At 35.6% G+C, this 18,982-nt stretch overlaps 2 protein-coding genes across 2 annotated transcripts; both read left to right on the forward strand.

Moving 5' to 3' along the window:
- Positions 1–1,111: 1,111 nt before the first annotated feature.
- LOC104889107 (uncharacterized) lies at positions 1,112–2,982 on the forward strand. Its single transcript, XM_010674250.2, has 3 exons — positions 1,112–1,645; positions 1,744–2,098; positions 2,192–2,982. The coding sequence occupies exons 1-3, from the start codon at positions 1,112–1,114 to the stop codon at positions 2,980–2,982; spliced, it is 1,680 nt and encodes a 559-aa protein (XP_010672552.2).
- Positions 2,983–7,361: 4,379 nt separating this feature from the next.
- On the forward strand, positions 7,362–12,592 carry LOC104888999 (NADPH-dependent aldo-keto reductase, chloroplastic). Its single transcript, XM_010674120.4, has 8 exons — positions 7,362–7,615; positions 9,724–9,871; positions 10,030–10,080; positions 10,245–10,321; positions 10,739–10,826; positions 11,104–11,379; positions 11,840–12,085; positions 12,216–12,592. Exons 2-8 carry the CDS (start codon positions 9,740–9,742, stop codon positions 12,297–12,299), a joined length of 954 nt encoding a protein of 317 aa, XP_010672422.2. The 5' UTR covers positions 7,362–7,615; positions 9,724–9,739; the 3' UTR covers positions 12,300–12,592.
- The last annotated feature ends 6,390 nt before the right edge of the window (positions 12,593–18,982 follow it).

Here is an 18,982-nt window from a genome sequence, read left to right on the forward strand (position 1 = left end):
AGTAGATATGATAATGTTGAAGATGAAGTAATTTACATTTGGGTTGGCACAACGAAACAGCCTAATTCATTGTATAAATTGGTCTTGGCATTAATGAGTACTCAAAATACTAGTTATATTGAGCATGAGAACCCTAATAAGGTGGAGAACCCTATTGTCACCTCACAACAAACATCTCCTAAAGGAAAGCTTGTTCCTAAGAGAAGTGGTGTTCGGGTGTCTGAATTGATTCCTCCTCCTAATGTGATAACATGTAATGATGTTGCAAACGGAAAATTTTCAGAGAATGATATATCTAAAGACCCTTCATTAGATGATCTTTCTATTGAGTATATAAACCATGCAGTGGAGTACACATGGCTGACATGGAGCAATTGATGGAGAATCAACCTCCTGAGAGGGAAAAGGACTACACTAAGGGGAGAATAGTCTTTGTGAAGCATTTAGAGAAAATTGCAAAGACTAAGGGAGTCAAAAAAAAAACAATCAAAAGTTGTTGCCACTCCCCCTTTTGACACCACATTAACTGAGCTCAATGTTTCCACTCCCTTGAAAAATGCGCTGCCACCATCCCCCATCTCACCTCACAAATATTTTGCATCCTTGGTTGTTAGGAAAAGTCCAAGGTTTTCCCCTCCACAAAAGTGTCCAACACCTGAAATAATTGATGCGAACATTGTTAGTGCAACTGTATCTACCAATTTTACTAGAAAAGTTCCAAAGACCACTTTAATAAAAAGGGCTATTAAAAACGCAACAAAAAGAGGTAGCTCTAAAGCGTATAGTTGAGCCTACATCTATTGAAAGTGGTGAGTCTAGTGTGAGGAGGTAGCTCAAACCTTGGATGATTTTTACTGATAAAGGTCATTTCAGAGACACTTTAAAGGATTATTGTATGCAAGAGCGATTCTCAATCAATGTGTTAGCTGCAGACAATGTCAGATACACATCAACTTGTTATGCTGAGACTTGTGACTAGAGAATTCATGCTAGTAGGCTACCAGATGGCAGAACATGGGCTATAAAGAAGATATGGCCCAATGTACACACATGTAGTGGCTTAGAAACATACAACCCTATATGTAGTGTAAAGTGGGCTGCTAGCAAGGTTATGGAGGATATTAGGGCAAATCCTGATAAACCAGGGAAGTCATTGAATGACTTATTATTTTATAGATTTGGTTTGTACATGAGACTGTCAACACTTTACAGAATGAAGAGGTATGTGATTGACAAGTTGTTTGGAGGCCATGATGAGTCTTACGCGCATTTGCCTGCATATGCTGAGATTATTAAAGAGACTAATCCAGAATCTAAAGCATTTTGTGCTTGGAAAAATAGTGAAGGCATTCCAAGGCAGCTTTTGTTTACCAGCATTTTCATATCATTTAGTGCACAATGGAAGGGTTTTCTAGGAGGTTGTAGACCATTGATAGGTGTGGATGGCTGCCACTTGAAAGGAAATTATGGGGGAGTTCTATTGTCTGCAGTGGCTATGGATGGCAACAATGAAATATATCCAATAGCATTTGCAATTGTGAGTGTGGAGGATAAATATAATTGGAGTTTTTTCTTCCGGCATCTTCATAATATTGTAAAGGACTCTAAAAGAGAAAATTGGACTGTCATTTCAGATAGACAGAAGGTAAGAATATAACTCATCTATGTTTCATATGTATACTTTTTAGTTTGTCAATTGTAATTTGCTAAACGTATTTTAAAAATTATTTGGTTGAATGTTAGGGGGTTGATCTCGCTTTAAAAGATGTGTGGCCTACTACAAAAAGAAGATATTGTTGCAGACATCTTAGTAGGAACTTCAAAAGGCGGTTTCCTGGGCCTGCAATATACATTTTGTTTTGGAGGGCGTGCAATGCTACAAACCCTTTCACATTCAGGAAAGCAATGGAAAAGTTACAGAAAATAGGGGGATCGAAAGTCATGGAATGGTTTTCAGAGTTGGGAAATCAATCTAAATGGAGTAAACACAAGTTTGATCCCAATGTTTGCAATGATTCCAACCCAAACAATTTTTTGGAGAGTTTTAACTCGACTTTAGGAATTGATAGATGTAGGTCAGTGTTGACTTTACTTGAAGGTATAATGTAACTAAATTTCTACCACATTTTATAGAGTTTGAACTATATTCTCCAGATTGCTATATTAAAATACAAGTTTTTTTTATATGCAGGCATAAGGAGGGTGTGTATGGTTAGAATTGCAATAAGGCATCAGGATTCATTGAATTGGAATGATGTAGAAATATGCCCTAAGGTGGTGAAAATGTTAAGGGAAATCAGTATGGAATCCACCAAATGCAAGCTACACATGTCAAGACCTGGAGAATATGAAATTCATGAAGGTAAATCACAATTCCCTCTAAGCTTGAATCGAAAAATATGTTCATGTGGGGCTTGGCAGCTATCTGGTATACCTTGTAGACATGCCATTAGGGTAATGGTTCATGCAAGAGTTGATCCACAGAAGTATGTGAGTTCTTGGTATTCTGTCAAAACTTACAAACAAGTGTATAGCTACACCATAAACCCTATCCCTGATAATGAGCAATGGCCTACATATGAAAGTATTCCTACCATATTACCATCTAAAATGAAAAGAGGAGTTGGCAGGCCTAGTAGTAATAGAAAAAGGGGGGAAAAAGGAGAAGATCAACCAGGGAAGCGATCAAAGACTATGAGGTGTAAAAAGTGTCAATGCTTTGGACACAATTCAAGAACCTGCAAAGGAGGTCTTACTGGCAAAGAGCTAAGGGAAAAAGATGAACCAATTGTCATTAAAAACCCCAGGATCAGAGACCAATCAAAAGCAGTCAAGGAAGCAAGAGCAGCAATGAAAGCTTCAAATGCACCAAACCTAGCAGCAACTCAAAAAGGAAAGGGTGAAAATAATGGAGAAGCTTCTACAACCCAAATCCGCATATCTCAGATGTCTCAACCACAATTTATACAGTCACAACCATAAAATAAAATAATACTTTGCTTCTTTTGTTTAGGACTTGGATTGTTTGCTTTAATCGTATTGCATTTGAAATAAGTAGCATCTTTATTTTGGAATTACTTTGATAATTTGGAGTCTTTATGGTAATTTTTTGGAATTACTTTGACAATTTAGATGTTCTTTTAGACTTACTTGACTTCTTGGCCAATTGATATTGTAATTCTTTTTGTCTATGGCATGATGAAAAGGAAACAAAGAAATTGCAGAGATGTATTGACATTGACTTTCTTTTGATAATGCGAATTTTATTTTCACTGTCTTTGTGTTTCAAACAAAAAAAATGTATATAAGTTCATACTCATAGTATAAGTTCTCTAACAGAGCACAACATGAGAATATAACTACCTTAGGTTTGACAAAAAAAGAAGTCTCACCTTTTCAAGAATATATGTAGAACATTCTTCTTTTGCAGTAGAATCAGTTCCTTAATCCAGTATATGATGTTTTTGTTGGCTTCGTTCTCTCACTCTCTAAACTTACACTTTGCATTGAACATCTTCCTTGTTTCTTGTTTCTAACTTAATTCCCATTTCAATTAATGGATCTACCTTCGGATGACCCTCTTTCTCTCTCCTCCCCCCACCTGTACTTTGTATTGAACTCACACTTGAAGATGCAACAATTTCTCTTTCTAATTAATCTATAGAAATCTAATATACCAACAACGAAATTCAGCTTTTATTTTGTATAAATCATTCTTTTTGAGAAATTTAACACCCAAATTGTAAGAATTGTAGTGATTTTTTGGGTAGAATTTTAGTGCGAATTTTTTTGAAGAAGTGACCTTGCTTGAAGAAATATGGTGTGGTCATGGAATGTGGGAAGCATCAACATCTTTTTTTTTACTTAAGCTCGGTGGTTAGTTGTGAGATATTTATACCTTGGGTAAATGATCTAGAAGCATAATGGCTGGCAACAACAATTACAATCTTGTTCCTCTTATATTAAAAAACAAATAACTAATTGTATTGGAGATGAATAACTTAATAACAGTTTACTAAGTTTTATTAATATAAAGTTCACATCTATAAGAAAGACAATAGTATAATGGTACTATTGAGAAGTCTAATTTATTTTGTGTACCAATGGCAAAATCCAATAGTTTAAGGGTACTAATGAGAAGTCAATTTTATTTTGTGTACCAATGGTGAAATCCAATAGTATAAGGGTACCAGTGAGAAATTCCCTAAAGTTTTTTTTAAGATTCACTCTAAACAAATAGTTTTTCAAGATATAGTATTATAGAATTCCTACGTGATATATCAATATTAAAAAATTTATATGGACTTAGTTCATACTAAATTAGTGTGGACCTAATGCTAATTTATGTGATTCATGAAAAAAAAAAGGGTCACTATATAAAAAAAATATATAAAATATGAGTAGATATAAATTGTGAAGCTTGACGGTGTGAAAAAAAAAGGTTACTATGTCACAAAGTGAAAATTTCATCATGATAAACTAATGTGAGAAAAAATGATTATATTAAAAAAACAATTACTATAATAGATAGTAACTATATAGTGTAACTATATAAGGTTAGTATATACCAAGGATATCTTGGCCTAGCGGTTAAGATTGAGGTACTGTGGACGATAGATCACAGGTTCGAATCCCCCCTCCCCTTCTTTGTACTGTCTTCATGGCTCATATATATATATATATATATTATATTATATATTTATATATATATTATTATATTATTATATAATATATATATTATATATATATTATATATATATATATAAGGTTAGTATATAGAAAAAAAAGGGATCACTATGTTAAAAAAGTTGTGGACTAGGTCCACACAAGACTAGATCTACCAATACTTCAAAATAGAACAAATAAGAAAATAGAAAATTATTTTTAAAAAACTTATCATAACTAAATTTCAATATTTTTCATAATAGAAAGATTTTTGAGTGGCTACAATCAAACTGTAGCCACTTCAATTACTTAATCTCAACCCTCCATTTTCAGCGACTAATCTTGGCTATTTGATTTCGTTAACTTTTAAAACATTAAAAAAAAATCGAAAACTAAGTGAATTGTTAATTGTGAATTTATTTATATATAGTTGTTAGTTCTAATTTCATTTAATTATAAAAGTTAATTAAATGAATGGTGTAGATTTTAGATTAAAAATGAATGATTTAGATTAGACAAGCCATTGTGAAATTATTCGTCATAATGATATTGTATATCTATTCTATGGTAGAGAGGGCGGACAAAAAAACAAAAAAACACAAGCGCACTGAATATTTTACGTCGAAGTTGGTAACTTCTAAATTAAAATCAACATTATGACTTTAATTGTTTTGAAAAAAAAACTAATTTAATGCACAACTATATTGTTATGTACTACTTGACTAGTAAATACAATATTATCCCTCATCAGGTACAATGGAGACTTGTGCAACGATGTCCTAGTTAGATCATTCAGATCCTAAGTTTCGTTCCGGAACCTACAAAGAAGGGATCCACCCTAGAGGTTTGGGTGGCGGTTCCCCCTCCAAATCTTAAGACTTATCAGGAGTGACATGGAAAAGCAGAGATAGAGAGAGAAAGTGTGAGAGAGTTTTCACAGATATAGTACACACTGCTCAAAAAGGTACATAGTCTTTAAAATGTGAGAGGAAGAGAAATTGGGCGGGGAAGGAGGAAGAACTACAGTAATATCCGCATGGTTTGAGTTCCGTATGACGTGTTACACAAAAAACGCACTCTCTATACAACTACCTTAATCGTCATGTATAATATGGGTATCGCTCAGGTAAAAATAGAGCTTTGCTAAATAACGCCCCAAAATTACCTACTAATGCCCTAAATACTATATAATTATATACTTTTATACTGTATAGGTATGTCTTCAACTTTTTTTCCTCTTTCTTCTTTTCAATTCCGCTTTCCCTACCACCACCACCAGCCCACCATCGCCAGATCTCGCCACCAACACCAGTCCACCACCGTCGGATCTCGCCACCAACACCAGTCCACCATCGTCGGATTTCGCCACCACCACCGCCGGATCCCGCCACCACATAATAAAAAAATTACCCAACAAGCAAAATTCTTACAAAAAATCACAAATTTCAGAAAATCTTGTTGAAGATGAAGTTTAAAACAACCACAAATTCCAAAAAATGAAAGACTAATGTTTGATTCTGGAAGTTCAAAGGACCACCATAATATTCAAAGTTGCAAAAAATAAAAGATGCTGAATTTTTTTTTTTTAAAAAAATGGCGAGCCGTTTTTTTTTTTTTTGGAAAAAAATATGGAGAGGCGTCCACCATGGACACCCCACCATGGACGCCTCTTTTTTTTTGAATTTTTTTTTTAAAAATCAAAGTGAATTCAACAGAGGAGGGAAGGAGGGGAGAAGAGGGGTCGGGTGTGATGAGATCGCCGGAAAATGTTGCTGCCGGACTTGATGTCGCCGGAAAATACTGCCGCCTTGCTCGAGTTCTTCGGTGATGGTGATGAAAGACAGTGAGAGTAAGGGGGTGACGAGAGAGAGGGTGAGGTATGGGAGTAGGAGGGTGAGAGAAAGTGAAATAGTATAAATACACATAGCAAGTATAAATACAGGGCGTTAGTAAAAAATAGAGATGGCCAACAGTGCGGGCCAATCCAGCCCATCCAACCCAGTCCACCTCGTGGGCCGTGTGGGCTGGGCTTGCAAAAAGACCGGTCCAGCCCAGCTCGAACCGTGAAATTGGTGGGTGGACCGTGGGCCAGATTTCTTGAGCCCAGCCCACTAAAGCCCGCTACTAAAACCGCCCAGCCCGGACCACGAAACCGGTCCAGCCCAACCCATGAACCAGACCAGACCAGCCCAGTCCAAGTTATTATTGAACCAAATTGTGTATATTTTAATCAAATTGTATATATTTTAATCAAATTGCATATATTATAATTCAATCAAATTTTAAAATAATGAAATTATTCATTAATTTTAATAATTGTAATATTTTTATTCATTTTAAAATTTATATAACAATAATGAATAATTTCAATGATTAAATAATTTTGAAAAAAAATATCTCATGCCGGACCGTCAGCCCAGTCCAGCCCACTAGACCCACGAACCGCCAGATTCGCTTCTCGAACCGTGAAAACCGGTTCAGACCGGTGTGGGCCAAGACTTTTCAGCCCGCGGACCAGCCCACCCAACCCATGAATTTCACGGTCTAGTCTTGGGCCGTGAAATCTCAGCCCAACTCGCTATGACCCATGGTCCAGTCCGCCCAGCCCGCACCAATGGCCATCACTAGTAAAAAATAATAGGACGATGTTTAGCAAGCCACTAAAAATACTTGGAAAATCTTTTCATCTCACCCCAAAAGGCCATAACGGATTTCTCCTCCTGTTCCCTCCTATTCTCACTCTCTCTCCCCGCCTTTTCCTCTCTCTCTCTCCCTCACTCCTTTTCCTTCATTAACTTTCCGTGGTTGAGCCTTCCTTTCACGTCACTTTAGCTGCTGCACCACTAACCCACCTTCACTCAACGGCGCCACCAAATTCGAACCCTAGACTGTACTGCGCCGCTGCTTACCACTTGATCACGGCTTCCATTTTTCATCGTCTCTTCTTTCGGTTTGTTCTCGTTCCCGATATTTTTATCATAGTCTTTAAAATCAAATTATATGGATCGATCCAATTATGTCATTTGTTAAATCAACTTACAAATTCCACTCTTGCTTTAGATTTACCAATTTCTTCTGTACTCTATTGTAGGTTATAGAAATTGTCTATCAGTATGTGAAGTTTAAGTACTCGAAGTTATGTGTTTATCGGTGCTAATAAGTTGGTGATTGTACATTTTGTTCTAATTGTGAGTGTCAATTAGTACATTAATTGTTGAAATGTGTTTACATTACTATTACTTGAATGTTGGTTGTGTGTTTTCACTATTTATTGGTTGATTCTGTATGTAATTCTAGCAATTTTGATGTGTTTATCAGACAGGAGTAGTAGTCGAGAGGGATTCGAGTAGGACGGATGGGTTCTGAAGTGAGGTCATGTTAGGGAACCCTGCCTTACATTTGTTAACTAGTGATGGCTCCGGAATTAGATTATGGAAAGTTAATGGAACCGAATGATTTTGATTGAGTTTGCGATTGTTAAATCTTAATTATTGGTCAGTTGGTTGCCTCATAAAGGGGACATTACGATGTTTTGAGGGCCTTGTAGGCTGTTCTTTTAGTTTCGTTTGGGCTTTGTTAGTTATGATGTTCTTTGTTGTTGATTTCACTTGATCAATGTACTTGCTAGGAGGCTAAGTGCTAATAATTGAAGTTATGGCTTCTCTGTTGGGTTAATTGAGCTCCCATAGTAAGAAAGGGGTGATATTCATCTCATTCGAGGATTACTAGTCATTGCAAAGTCTTGTAGCTCGTGTTAAGTTAAGTGTCTTTCCTAATGTTATGGGTTTGTTTGGAGCCTACATAGATGCGATTGTTTTAGGATTATATATTTCGTATTCATATAATTATATACTGATGGCTGATGGGTGTTAGAAACTTAGAATTCTGACAAAGTTCGCGTACATGTTTTTGTGGTATCTGTTTGCGCGTTCATTTTAATATTCAGGTGAGTTTGTGGTTAATCTTTTGTTGGAAAATCTAACTGGGAGCAGATAATATAATTGTAAGTGGTTGCTTGAGAGGATTTCATTGGTTTTGCCACATGAAGATAGTGAGTAATTTGGGGATTTGCCTTACTTGGTAAACTGTACTCTTTCCACCTTTCATTACATTGCATAGGGGCATGGCATTTTAATTTGCGAAATGCTTTATGGTGAATTAATTTATTGGTATTAGCGTGGAAAGTAGATATGATTAGAGGTTGTGAGTTGTTATATGTTGAGGAGAGAGACCAAAGTATATGTGTTTTGGGATAGCGAGTAATTTCATACTTCATTCTAAAATAAATGAAACACTTCTCTCAAAAAGCTCTCACATAAAAGAGAGAAGTGTTTCACTTATTTCAGAACGCATGAAGTATGAGAGTGTGAGAGATAGAAAAGTAGATGTGATTAGACATTTTAGTAGTAGATTGGCTAAATAAACTTCTTCGTTCTTTTTTGTTATTTGTCAAAGGATTCGCGCAATTCCTTTTAAGGAGTCAAATTTCACAAACTTTGAATTACTAATATTAGTACTTTAGTAGGAATAATTATTATGTGGGATGTGGCTGTATTTGTCTTAATATATACTTTCTCCGTCTCTTTTTAATTTACCAACTTTTCTTTTTGGGTTGTCTCTAATTAGTTAACCACTTGCTCTTTTTTTACTGTATTTGGAATAGACCCACTAGTTTTATATTATTATCTTTTACATAAAAGCATCATTTTTCCATTTGCCACTGTTCTCCCCTCTCTTGGCCCACAATAAATTATTACTTTCTCTTTGGGACCTATATACTATTTCTCCTAAAATTCTGTGCCTAAAGAAGTGCGTACACTAATAAGAGATTGAGGGAGCATTTTCTAAAATATTAAATTTCCATTATTTGTTATAATGAGAGATAATAATGGTCAAAGTTGTTTATTAGACACTGTAAAAAGGCAAATGTAGCAAATAGGAAAGAACAAAAGGGAGTGGAGGGGTTACCTTTTTTGCTTTAATTTTGATCCCAATCACCATCTTTTCAATACGACCTTTCTAATTCTCTTGTTGTTCATGGTTGATTATTTTGTCAAGGCGAGAAGTGCAAAAAATGGCTGTGGAAATTGTGAATGGCCCTACCCATTTTGAATTGAATACAGGTGCTAAGATTCCAGCAGTTGGTCTTGGTACCTGGAAAGCTTCTCCTGGCGAAGTTGGCCAAGCTGTCATTCATGCTGTTAAGGTTTGTCTTCTTATCCTTGTTCATCTTTTATGTGAATAAAATGTACATGCTGCTGATAAATTACAAATTTGTATACTCATGGTTTTATATTTCGTATTTGTTTGCATGATCAAATATTGATTTTTTCACCATCTTTGTAATACCCCTTCCATGTGCAGGCTGGTTATAGACATATCGACTGTGCTGCTGTCTATGATAATGAGCAAGAGGTGAATATCCCATTTATTTTAAACAAATATAACAGTTTTTTTCTTTTTTTGGGGATCTTTTGGGGCAATGCATAGCATTTATTTTGAGAAAGAGGAGTATTTTATACTAGTTGATATGTTTTACTGGTTAGGCAAACCTGATTTAGGTTGTTTTTACTTTTTAGGTAGGGGAGGCACTTAAGGAGTTATTTGACAGTGGAATAGTGAAACGCGAGGAGTTGTGGGTCACATCAAAGCTCTGGTAATTGTTTTAATAAGCCCTAAAAATATGAAGAAAAGTAGTATTATTGTTAAGCATTTGTTGTATTGCTGTTGCCATGTTTTGGAAAACCTCTTAGTTCCTGTCTGGTTCAAAATAAGCTAATTGATGTAATAACTTCCCTAGATTTTGAAGATTATTATTGTAAATTTTGCTACTCATAATAATAGTAAGAGTAAGTCTTGGGTAATACAATCTCGTACTAACTTGTTGTGACTTGTGAGACTGAAAAAGTTTTCATAAAAAAGATTAAATGTCATCCAGATCTCAGTCTCACAATGAGTTATTGGTCTAATTTGATTTCAAGGTGAATCAAACATTCTTTTACTGCATGAATATGTAAATGCAATTAGTTCTCTTTTCTGATTCAAAAACCTGGGTTTTTGTGGAACTTTGCAGGTGCAGTGATCAGGCTCCAGAAGATGTCTCCAAGGCCTTGAGCAAGACTCTTAAAGACCTGCACCTTGACTACATTGATCTGTATCTTGTATGCGTCACTAAAATTTCTGATTGAGAACTTAGCTTTACACAATTTGACAACGAGGCAAATTAGCACCTACTCATATCCATTTCAAATGTGCCTATTATGTAAAAGTGACTGATGGTTATGCTTATGGCTTCTATAGGGATGACTTTCCATACGGCTCCATTTGCTAATTGTGCACCCATTCGAACCTGTTTTGTTATTATTATTTCTGAATAGTTTTTATTTGTCTTGCAAAAATGATAATTTGTGATAAAGTTAGTGCCACTGTGCAATGCAGATTCATTGGCCAATACGCACAAAACCAGGGTCACAGGGTTTTAGCCCTGAAAACATTGTTCCTTTATGCCTTCCTGAAACATGGGCTGCAATGGAGGGCTTGTATGCTTCTGGCCAGGCACGTGCTATTGGAGTGAGCAACTTCTCAACCAAGAAGTTGGAAGATTTGCTTGCGTATGCCAAGGTTCCTCCTGCTGTGAACCAAGTCGAGTGCCACCCTGTCTGGCAGCAACCAGCCCTTCACAATCTGTGCAAATCTACTGGTGTTCACCTTACTGTAATAGTCTCTATCTTACATCTTTATTTCACGTACTATGGGTAAATTTATTTGTTACTACTCGATAGGTTGGATTCTAGTGGATTTTGTTTTTACCCCCAAAATGATGTCATATTGTTTATTTTAATTTGTGGAAGTCATTTCAGTGGTTTCTTTCCCCAAAATTCTGGTTTTGGCCTCCAGAAAAACTGAATCTGCCTAGTGCTAGCTTAACTTCATGGTAAAATAAAATGCAATTATGCTGTTGTAATTCAGACGATAGTATCTCAAAAAGTAGCATCAGCTCTTGAGTTTGTAAGCCGTCTTCCGACATGTTATGAATTTATATTTAGGCTTGAAATCTGTGTATAAGTTTTATTTCTGATAGTAATCGTTTGTGAGGTTGCTTGCTTCAATTTCAGTTTTGCGGCATCATGTTTGGTCAATTTGATAGAGAAATTAATACTTGAACATCTGGCAGGCGTACTGTCCGTTGGGATCTCCAGGTACCTGGATAAAGGGAAATGTTTTAAAAGAACCAGTATTGATTGAAATTGCTGAAAAGCTCAACAAAACACCGGCACAAGTAGCTCTTCGTTGGGGAATTCAGAGTGGTCATAGTGTCCTTCCCAAGAGTGTAACTGAGTCAAGGATCAGAGAGAATTTCAGTATCTTTGACTGGTCTATTCCACCAGAGCTCTTCTCCAAGTTCTCTACTATCAACCAGGTGAGTTTATCACCTCTTGGAACCATCTGCTCTAGAATACAGGAGAGATTGTAAGAGCGTATTTCAAATTATGATTTTTATGCTTGCTACTTCTGTTGGTGGTGAAATTTTCTGCTCTTGTGCTTTGCAGCGGAGGCTTCTGCGTGGGGATTTTGCAATTCATGAAACTACACCTTACAAAAGTGTGGAGGAGCTATGGGATGGTGAAATATGAATATGATGATCATACATTTCAAAGGATTTTATTGTTTCTACTTCTTTCCAAGTGATGTACTGTTTTGATTTTGAAATTTTATCCATGGTAATGTGGTACTTTAGTTAGTTTTGCAAAATTATCTTCTCTCACAATAAGTAGATATCTCAGGTTTATCATAGATGCTTTTGTACACGTTTTTTAGTTGAAGTTTAGGGTTGTTAAGACTTTAGACCATGCATATTTAGTGAGGTTAAAATTTGGAAAAAGGTGTGTATGCAGGTCATCTTATATGGTTACCATTGATTTTTATATTGCCCATTGTCCATTGGTACTCTGCAATATGATTGGTCATGAATCATATGATTATATTTAATATAGGCCGCAAAAACCAAATGATGAAAAAAAATTAGCGAACTTATAAGCAAGTAAGCAACTCATATATATATAGAGCCAATCTTTGGAGAAATCCATGTTCGATAAGACGAATTTCAAGGACAAATATTGTTTAGGCCATTGCCAAAACAGGTCTAACTTTGCTACAGCTTGTCTAACTTTCTAGGCTTTTTGGAATTTTTTTTATAAAAATTAAGTAAAAGATGTAAAAAGTTACCTGTATGTTCAAAGTACGAATTAAGCAATAGAAATCATAGGATTGCTAAAACTAGTAGTATCTAATAGAGTGTCTTGTAAGAGATCGCCTACTTTTAAATTAAAACTGGTGAGTGTCCCGGGCGATGCTCCGGGTTGTTACTTTTCGTAACTTTTTTTTGTCAAGTTAGGAAAATTTGACGAAATGACATGATAAGTAATTACATGATTTTTGAAAAATAAACCCTTAAAAATTTGGGGATGAAAGCAATAAGTTAACTTTCTACAAGGAATTGAAGTAAGAATTTATGTCTATAATAGTCCCTTGTTGTTATTATAAAAATGTTAGCTATCTAACTACTTGTGTAATCTTTTAGTGAGTATATTAATAAGACCTTATGATAAATTATTTTGAAGTACTAAACAACAATGTTATGTTGGATTAATGGTTAAGCTTCCATTTTTCATTTCAAAGGTCACGTGATCGATTCTTTGTAACTACACATTATTATTTTTTAAATTGAGAGTTTGACTTGAAGTATTGCATTAGAGCCTTAGAGGAGAGTGCCACGTGGCACACAAACTTTTTTATGAACGTCTTTTAATATATTAGTATAGATTAAGCAATAGTAAGTTCAATATTAAAAAGAGAATTAGCCAAATAGTGACTAGGTTAATTTCTTTTGGTGATTAGTTTAATCCATTTAGTAACCAGGTCTACTTTTATATTAAAATTAGACCGTTTCTTTTAATAATTTCTGTATCTAATAAATCAAAACTTTTTATGTAATGGTAAAATAAATATGCCTTTAAATTGAGTCATTTTCTCTATCTTTAAGACTCTAACATAAATTATTATCCCTCCACAAATCCACATGACATGACATGATGTCAAAAAAAAAAAAAGTCCACATGACATGATGACAAGTTAGACAACCATACTTTTACATGCGAACATATTATAGTTTGGTATTTTTCAACTGGGGATTAGACCAAGCCGGAGCTTTTAAGTTTTATCATACATGTAGGCATGTAGCTTGAAAAAGGCAAACATACATTTCTGTGTTCTGTCACAGCCTGGTTCTTGTTAATCATCCTCTTTCTAGCTCATCCCTCCCATCACACCATGTGCTACTTTGTCATCAAAAACTAGCACAATAATGATACAGCAAGTAGATAGATAATAAAGGATAGAAGAAAAGGCAAAAGCAAAGGTTACAAATTACTACATGATATTTGTATTCCATATTCTAGTTATAATTTCAGAGACATGTTATGTCATTAGTCATTAGCACTTTAGCAGTAGCAGCAGACCAAATAATAAAGCTTGATAATGCAAGTTAGATCATATATGCTGAGAAAAGGATATTTTGGATCAAGCAAGAGATCGAGGGGACGGAGAGAAAAATGAAGGAGCAATACACAAACTTCATACAAGCATTGGCAACAGCATGGGCGTTTATGGTGTTGTTGGGTTTGATGTGTTGTTGTCTTAGCACTCAACCTGCTCAAAATGGCGATGTTAATAGTGCTAACGCTAGCTGCAGCTGCGACGGTGGCTATGGTGTGGTTTAATTCTTCTCTTTCTTTCCTGATTCCTCTATTTGTCGTAGTGTTAGTAGTATTATCTAACTTTCTTCCATATTTTGGTTATTACTATTGCTTTGATCATGTAAATGTAATATATTGATATTGTAATCCAGATGAAGGTGAGCTAGAAACCTTAGATAGGTAGATGAGACGTATGAAACATAATTAATATTGATTACATTTTGAAAAATTATACGGTCAAATTTTGTCTAGTTGACCATGGAGATATATATTGTAATAGAAAATAAATGAAGTATAGCTTATAAACAACTGATTTTATACTTGAATTTTTTACATTTTTCGTAAAACTCCTCTATTCCTCCTCGTATTGTCTAAAACTCTCATATGATAAGTATTGAGAATATATCTAGCTTTAGCTCTAACTAACTGTAACTAATTCTGTTATAAAGTTAGTTATTCTGTTGTGAAAGTTAGTTATCAGAATGTATGGGTTGTTAGTAATTTAGTATTAGCTTCTCTAGCTTCTCTAACACAACTTGTAGTAAATTATCTCCTGAATAAATACTCTAGAACTCTCTCTAAGCTGTATTCATTCATTCAGTTTGATTCATAACAAATAGAATGGAATTTCTCTTTCTAGAGTTAACTTGAATCTCAATACATAAATCCTTCTCTCTTATTTCATTTGCTCAGTTCTAGAGATTGTTTCATGGTATCAGAGCAATCTGATTCTGCATCAAATTCTTCCGCAAAAGTTCAAATCAATTCTTCTGGTTTTCTGAAGAATTTCGATCTCTGAAGTTGATTTTTCAGAATTTTTGAAGTTAATTCTTCATCATTTTTGAACAATTCCTGAGCTAAATCTCTTGTTGAAGTCTGTCTGTAAGTTTGATCAATCAAAGTTTGTTTCATTTTTGCAAATTCTTGCTTTCATTTCTGCAAATTCTTGATTTGGTTTCTGAGATTGATCAAATCTTCTTATTAATTCATCTGAAAAACAGAATCATTGTAGTTTGATTAGTCAAATCTAAAATCACAACTTATTAATCTGTTAATCAATCATCATTTGATTTCTCTAGTTCCTTCTCTGAAATCATCTCATTAAGATCAACATCTAAGCATTTTTTTCCTCATCTCTCATTTCTGAAATTCTTAAATTCTCTTTCTCACAAAATGCATGAAATCGAAAACACAAGTGTTGATCCAGCACAAGATCCTTCATCTCCTTATTATATACATCCAAGTGATTCACAGTATAGACTAGTTCTAATCAATTTAATGGCAGTTGATATGATGATTGGAAACGCTAGGTAATCATAGGACTCTCTGCTAAAAACAAGCTAGGTTTCATAGATGGCACTATTACTAAACCTAGCCATACTTCTGCATTGTTCAAAGCTTGGAACAGATGTAATAGGACTCTGATATCTTGGTTTATTCAAGTCCATGATGTTACAATAGCTAGAAGTATATTGTACTTCGATTCAGCTCAGGAAATTTGGTGTAACCTGGAGGAACATTTTGGACAAACCTCAGAAACACAAATTTATAGTTTACAGCAACAGATTGCATCTATTGAACAAGGAAGTGATATTTTATCTAGTTTCTACACTCAACTCAAGATGCTATGGGATGAGCTTGATGCTCACAATCCCCTTCCAGTGTGCGCATGCAACAAGTGTACCTGTGATGTTACAAGGCAACTTCTGAAAAGACAGGAAGATCAAAGACTTACATTGTTCTTGATGAAGCTTAAAGAGGATTTTAAGCAAGTTAGGGGAACCATACTTATGCAGCACCCTTTGCCTACTTTATCTCATGCATATAGGCTATTGATGCAAGAAGAACGTCACAAAGAAGTATATAATGCTGTTCACAACAAAGATGAGTCAATGGCTTTTGTTGTAATTAACAACAAGTAGAGAAACTATGAGCAGGGCCCTAAACATAGTAAACCTTATTCCAGTTTCAACTCATCCAAGAATACTGGACTGTATCTAGGTAACCAAGGTAGAAGACCTTTCTGTACACACTGCAAACGTCCTGGACATGCCATGGATAAATATTTCAAGTTACATGGCTTTCCACCTAGAGATAATTGGAAAGGCAAAAGAGTGGCAGCTACTGCTCAACTTGAGGAAGAAGCTGATAACAAGGATTTTTCTTGCCCTGATTCTCCTATTACCCAATCTCCATACAATCAAATCATGGCACTCATTGGCAAATCAAAGACAGAAGATTCACATGACATTCACACTGCTCTCCTAGCAGGTACATTCTGTCTATTTTCTCTGAGTAACACAACTTGGATCATTGACAGTGGTGCAACAGATCACATGTGTCATGATCTAAGCTTGTTTTCTGAATTCCATGATATTACTGCTCAAAATGCTAGCATTACCATTCCTGATGGTAGTTCTTTACAAGTAAAACATCAAGGAACAATCAAACTTGGTTCCCATATTGTGCTTCATGTGCCACATTTTAAGTTTAATCTCATATTTGTTCCTATGCTTTGCAAGGATATGAGTTGTTCTCTCTCTTTTTCTGATTCAGCATGCTATGTTCAGGTTACCTCACAGAAGCAACAATTGCTTCTTGGTAACTTCAAAAATGGCCTCTATTGCTTGGATGGATCTCATCTGGCCTCTCCTTCATCTACTACTACTATTGCTCCTGCATCCACTATCCCCACTTGTTGCTTGTCTGCGGTTGAACATGCCAAGTTATAACACTTAAGATTACGTCATCTTCCTTTTGTGCATATAAATAAAATCTGCCCTAATGTCAAGGTGCAAGATTATCTCTCCCATTGTATGTGCCAAGTTTGTCACTATGCTAGACAGACTAGACTCTCCTTCCCACATAGTACAATAAAATCCACTAAGGCATTTCAGCTCATTCATCTATATGTATGGGGTCCTTACAAGACTCCTAATCAAACAGGCTGTAATATCTTCTTGACTCTAGTAGATGATTTTACTAGACTTACTTGGGTGCTTTATATGAAATACAAATCTGATATTGTACAAGTTTTCTCTGATTTCTTTGCCTATGTTCACACACATTTTCATACTTCAATCATTAATGTGAGGTCTGACGATGCAAAGGAGATATGTGAAGGACCACTCAAGCTTTTTTTTGCTCAACATGGCATTTTCCACCAAACTAGTTGTGCAAAAACTCCTCAACAAAATGGTGTAGTTGAGAGGAAACACAGACATTTGCTTGAGACTGCTAGGGCCTTATATTTTCAGTCCAAGGTTCCAACTCATTTTTGGGGAGAGTGCATCCTATGTACAGCTTATCTGATCAACAGAATGCCTTGCAAGCACTCTAATTTTCTAGTCCTTTTGAGAAGCTCTTTGGACACAAACCAGATGTTTCACACCTAAGAGTATTTGGTTGTCTCTGCTTCACTTCCACCTTGAAGCAAGGAAGGTCTAAGTTTGATCCTAGATCAGATCCATGTGTTTTCATGGGCTATTCCATCACTCAAAAAGGCTATAGAGTCTTAAACTTGCAAACTAACAAAATTATTGTTTCTAGGGATATTATTTTTTATGAAAAACATCTCCCATATCATTCTTCTCATAATACTACTACTCCACTAGTAGCTCCTATATTTCTTCCCCTTTCTACTCCTACCACACCTTTTTATGATGATGTTCTTCCTGATGTCTTTCACGCATCTATACCTTCCACCTCAGATTTAAATGATCCTGACATCTCTTCTACTGGTTCTCCTTCTTCCTCTTCTACTCCACCACTTTCTCCTCCTCTTTCCCAATCTTCTTTACCTGATATCTCAACCACTTTATCACTTCCTCCTTCTGTTAGGAGATCCACTATTCCTAATAGGTAGTTTCAAGACTTCATTTGTTCTAATGTGGAGTCCTCTCCTGCTCATTGGTGCAATATGGTCACTTATGCCTGTTTACCTATGTCCCATCATGCTTTCTTCTCTCACCTTTCACAATACGCATAACCTGCTACTTATCAACAGGCTGCTACTAATCATGATTGGCTCTTAGCCATGGACAAAGAGTTACAAGCTTTGCAAGCCAATCAAACCTGGGAATCAGTTGATCTTCCTAAAGGAAAAAAAACCAATTGGATGCAAGTGGATTTACAAAGTTAAACTCAAATCAGACGGGACTCTAGAAAGGTATAAGGCAAGGTTAGTAGCCAAGAGTTATAACCAAAAAGAGGGCATTGATTATCAAGAGACCTTTTCTCCAGTTATTAAAATGGCAACAGTCAGATGTGTGCTTGCTTTGGCAGCTTCCAGGGGTTGGGACATCTTCCAATTGGATGTAAATAACGCCTTTCTACATGGAGATTTAGTTGAAGAAGTGTTTATGAAAGTTCCTGAAGATCTCCCTAATCCTAACCAACAAGTTTGTCTCTTGAAAAAGTCTCTTTTTGGACTTAAGCAAGCTTCTAGGCAATGGTTTGCCAAGCTTGTTCATGAGCTTCTTTTACAAGGTTTTGTACAGTCCAAGAATGACTATAGTCTATTCATCAAGCATCAACAACATCACATCACCATAGCAGCTGTG

The sequence above is a fragment of the Beta vulgaris genome, chromosome 3 (genome assembly GCF_026745355.1).
Source record: "Beta vulgaris subsp. vulgaris cultivar EL10 chromosome 3, EL10.2, whole genome shotgun sequence".
In the NCBI taxonomy this organism is placed as follows: domain Eukaryota; kingdom Viridiplantae; phylum Streptophyta; class Magnoliopsida; order Caryophyllales; family Amaranthaceae; genus Beta; species Beta vulgaris.

Coding starts and splice junctions, on each gene's coding strand:
- LOC104889107 (XM_010674250.2), top strand. CDS start 1,112: ATGGAGGATATTAGGGCAAATCCTGATAAACCAGGGAAGTCATTGAAT. Junction 1,646..1,743: donor TCATTTCAGATAGACAGAAG/GTAAGAATATAA, acceptor GTTGAATGTTAG/GGGGTTGATCTCGCTTTAAA. Junction 2,099..2,191: donor AGTGTTGACTTTACTTGAAG/GTATAATGTAAC, acceptor TTTTATATGCAG/GCATAAGGAGGGTGTGTATG.
- LOC104888999 (XM_010674120.4), top strand. CDS start 9,740: ATGGCTGTGGAAATTGTGAATGGCCCTACCCATTTTGAATTGAATACA. Junction 9,872..10,029: donor CTGTCATTCATGCTGTTAAG/GTTTGTCTTCTT, acceptor TTCCATGTGCAG/GCTGGTTATAGACATATCGA. Junction 10,081..10,244: donor TCTATGATAATGAGCAAGAG/GTGAATATCCCA, acceptor TTTACTTTTTAG/GTAGGGGAGGCACTTAAGGA.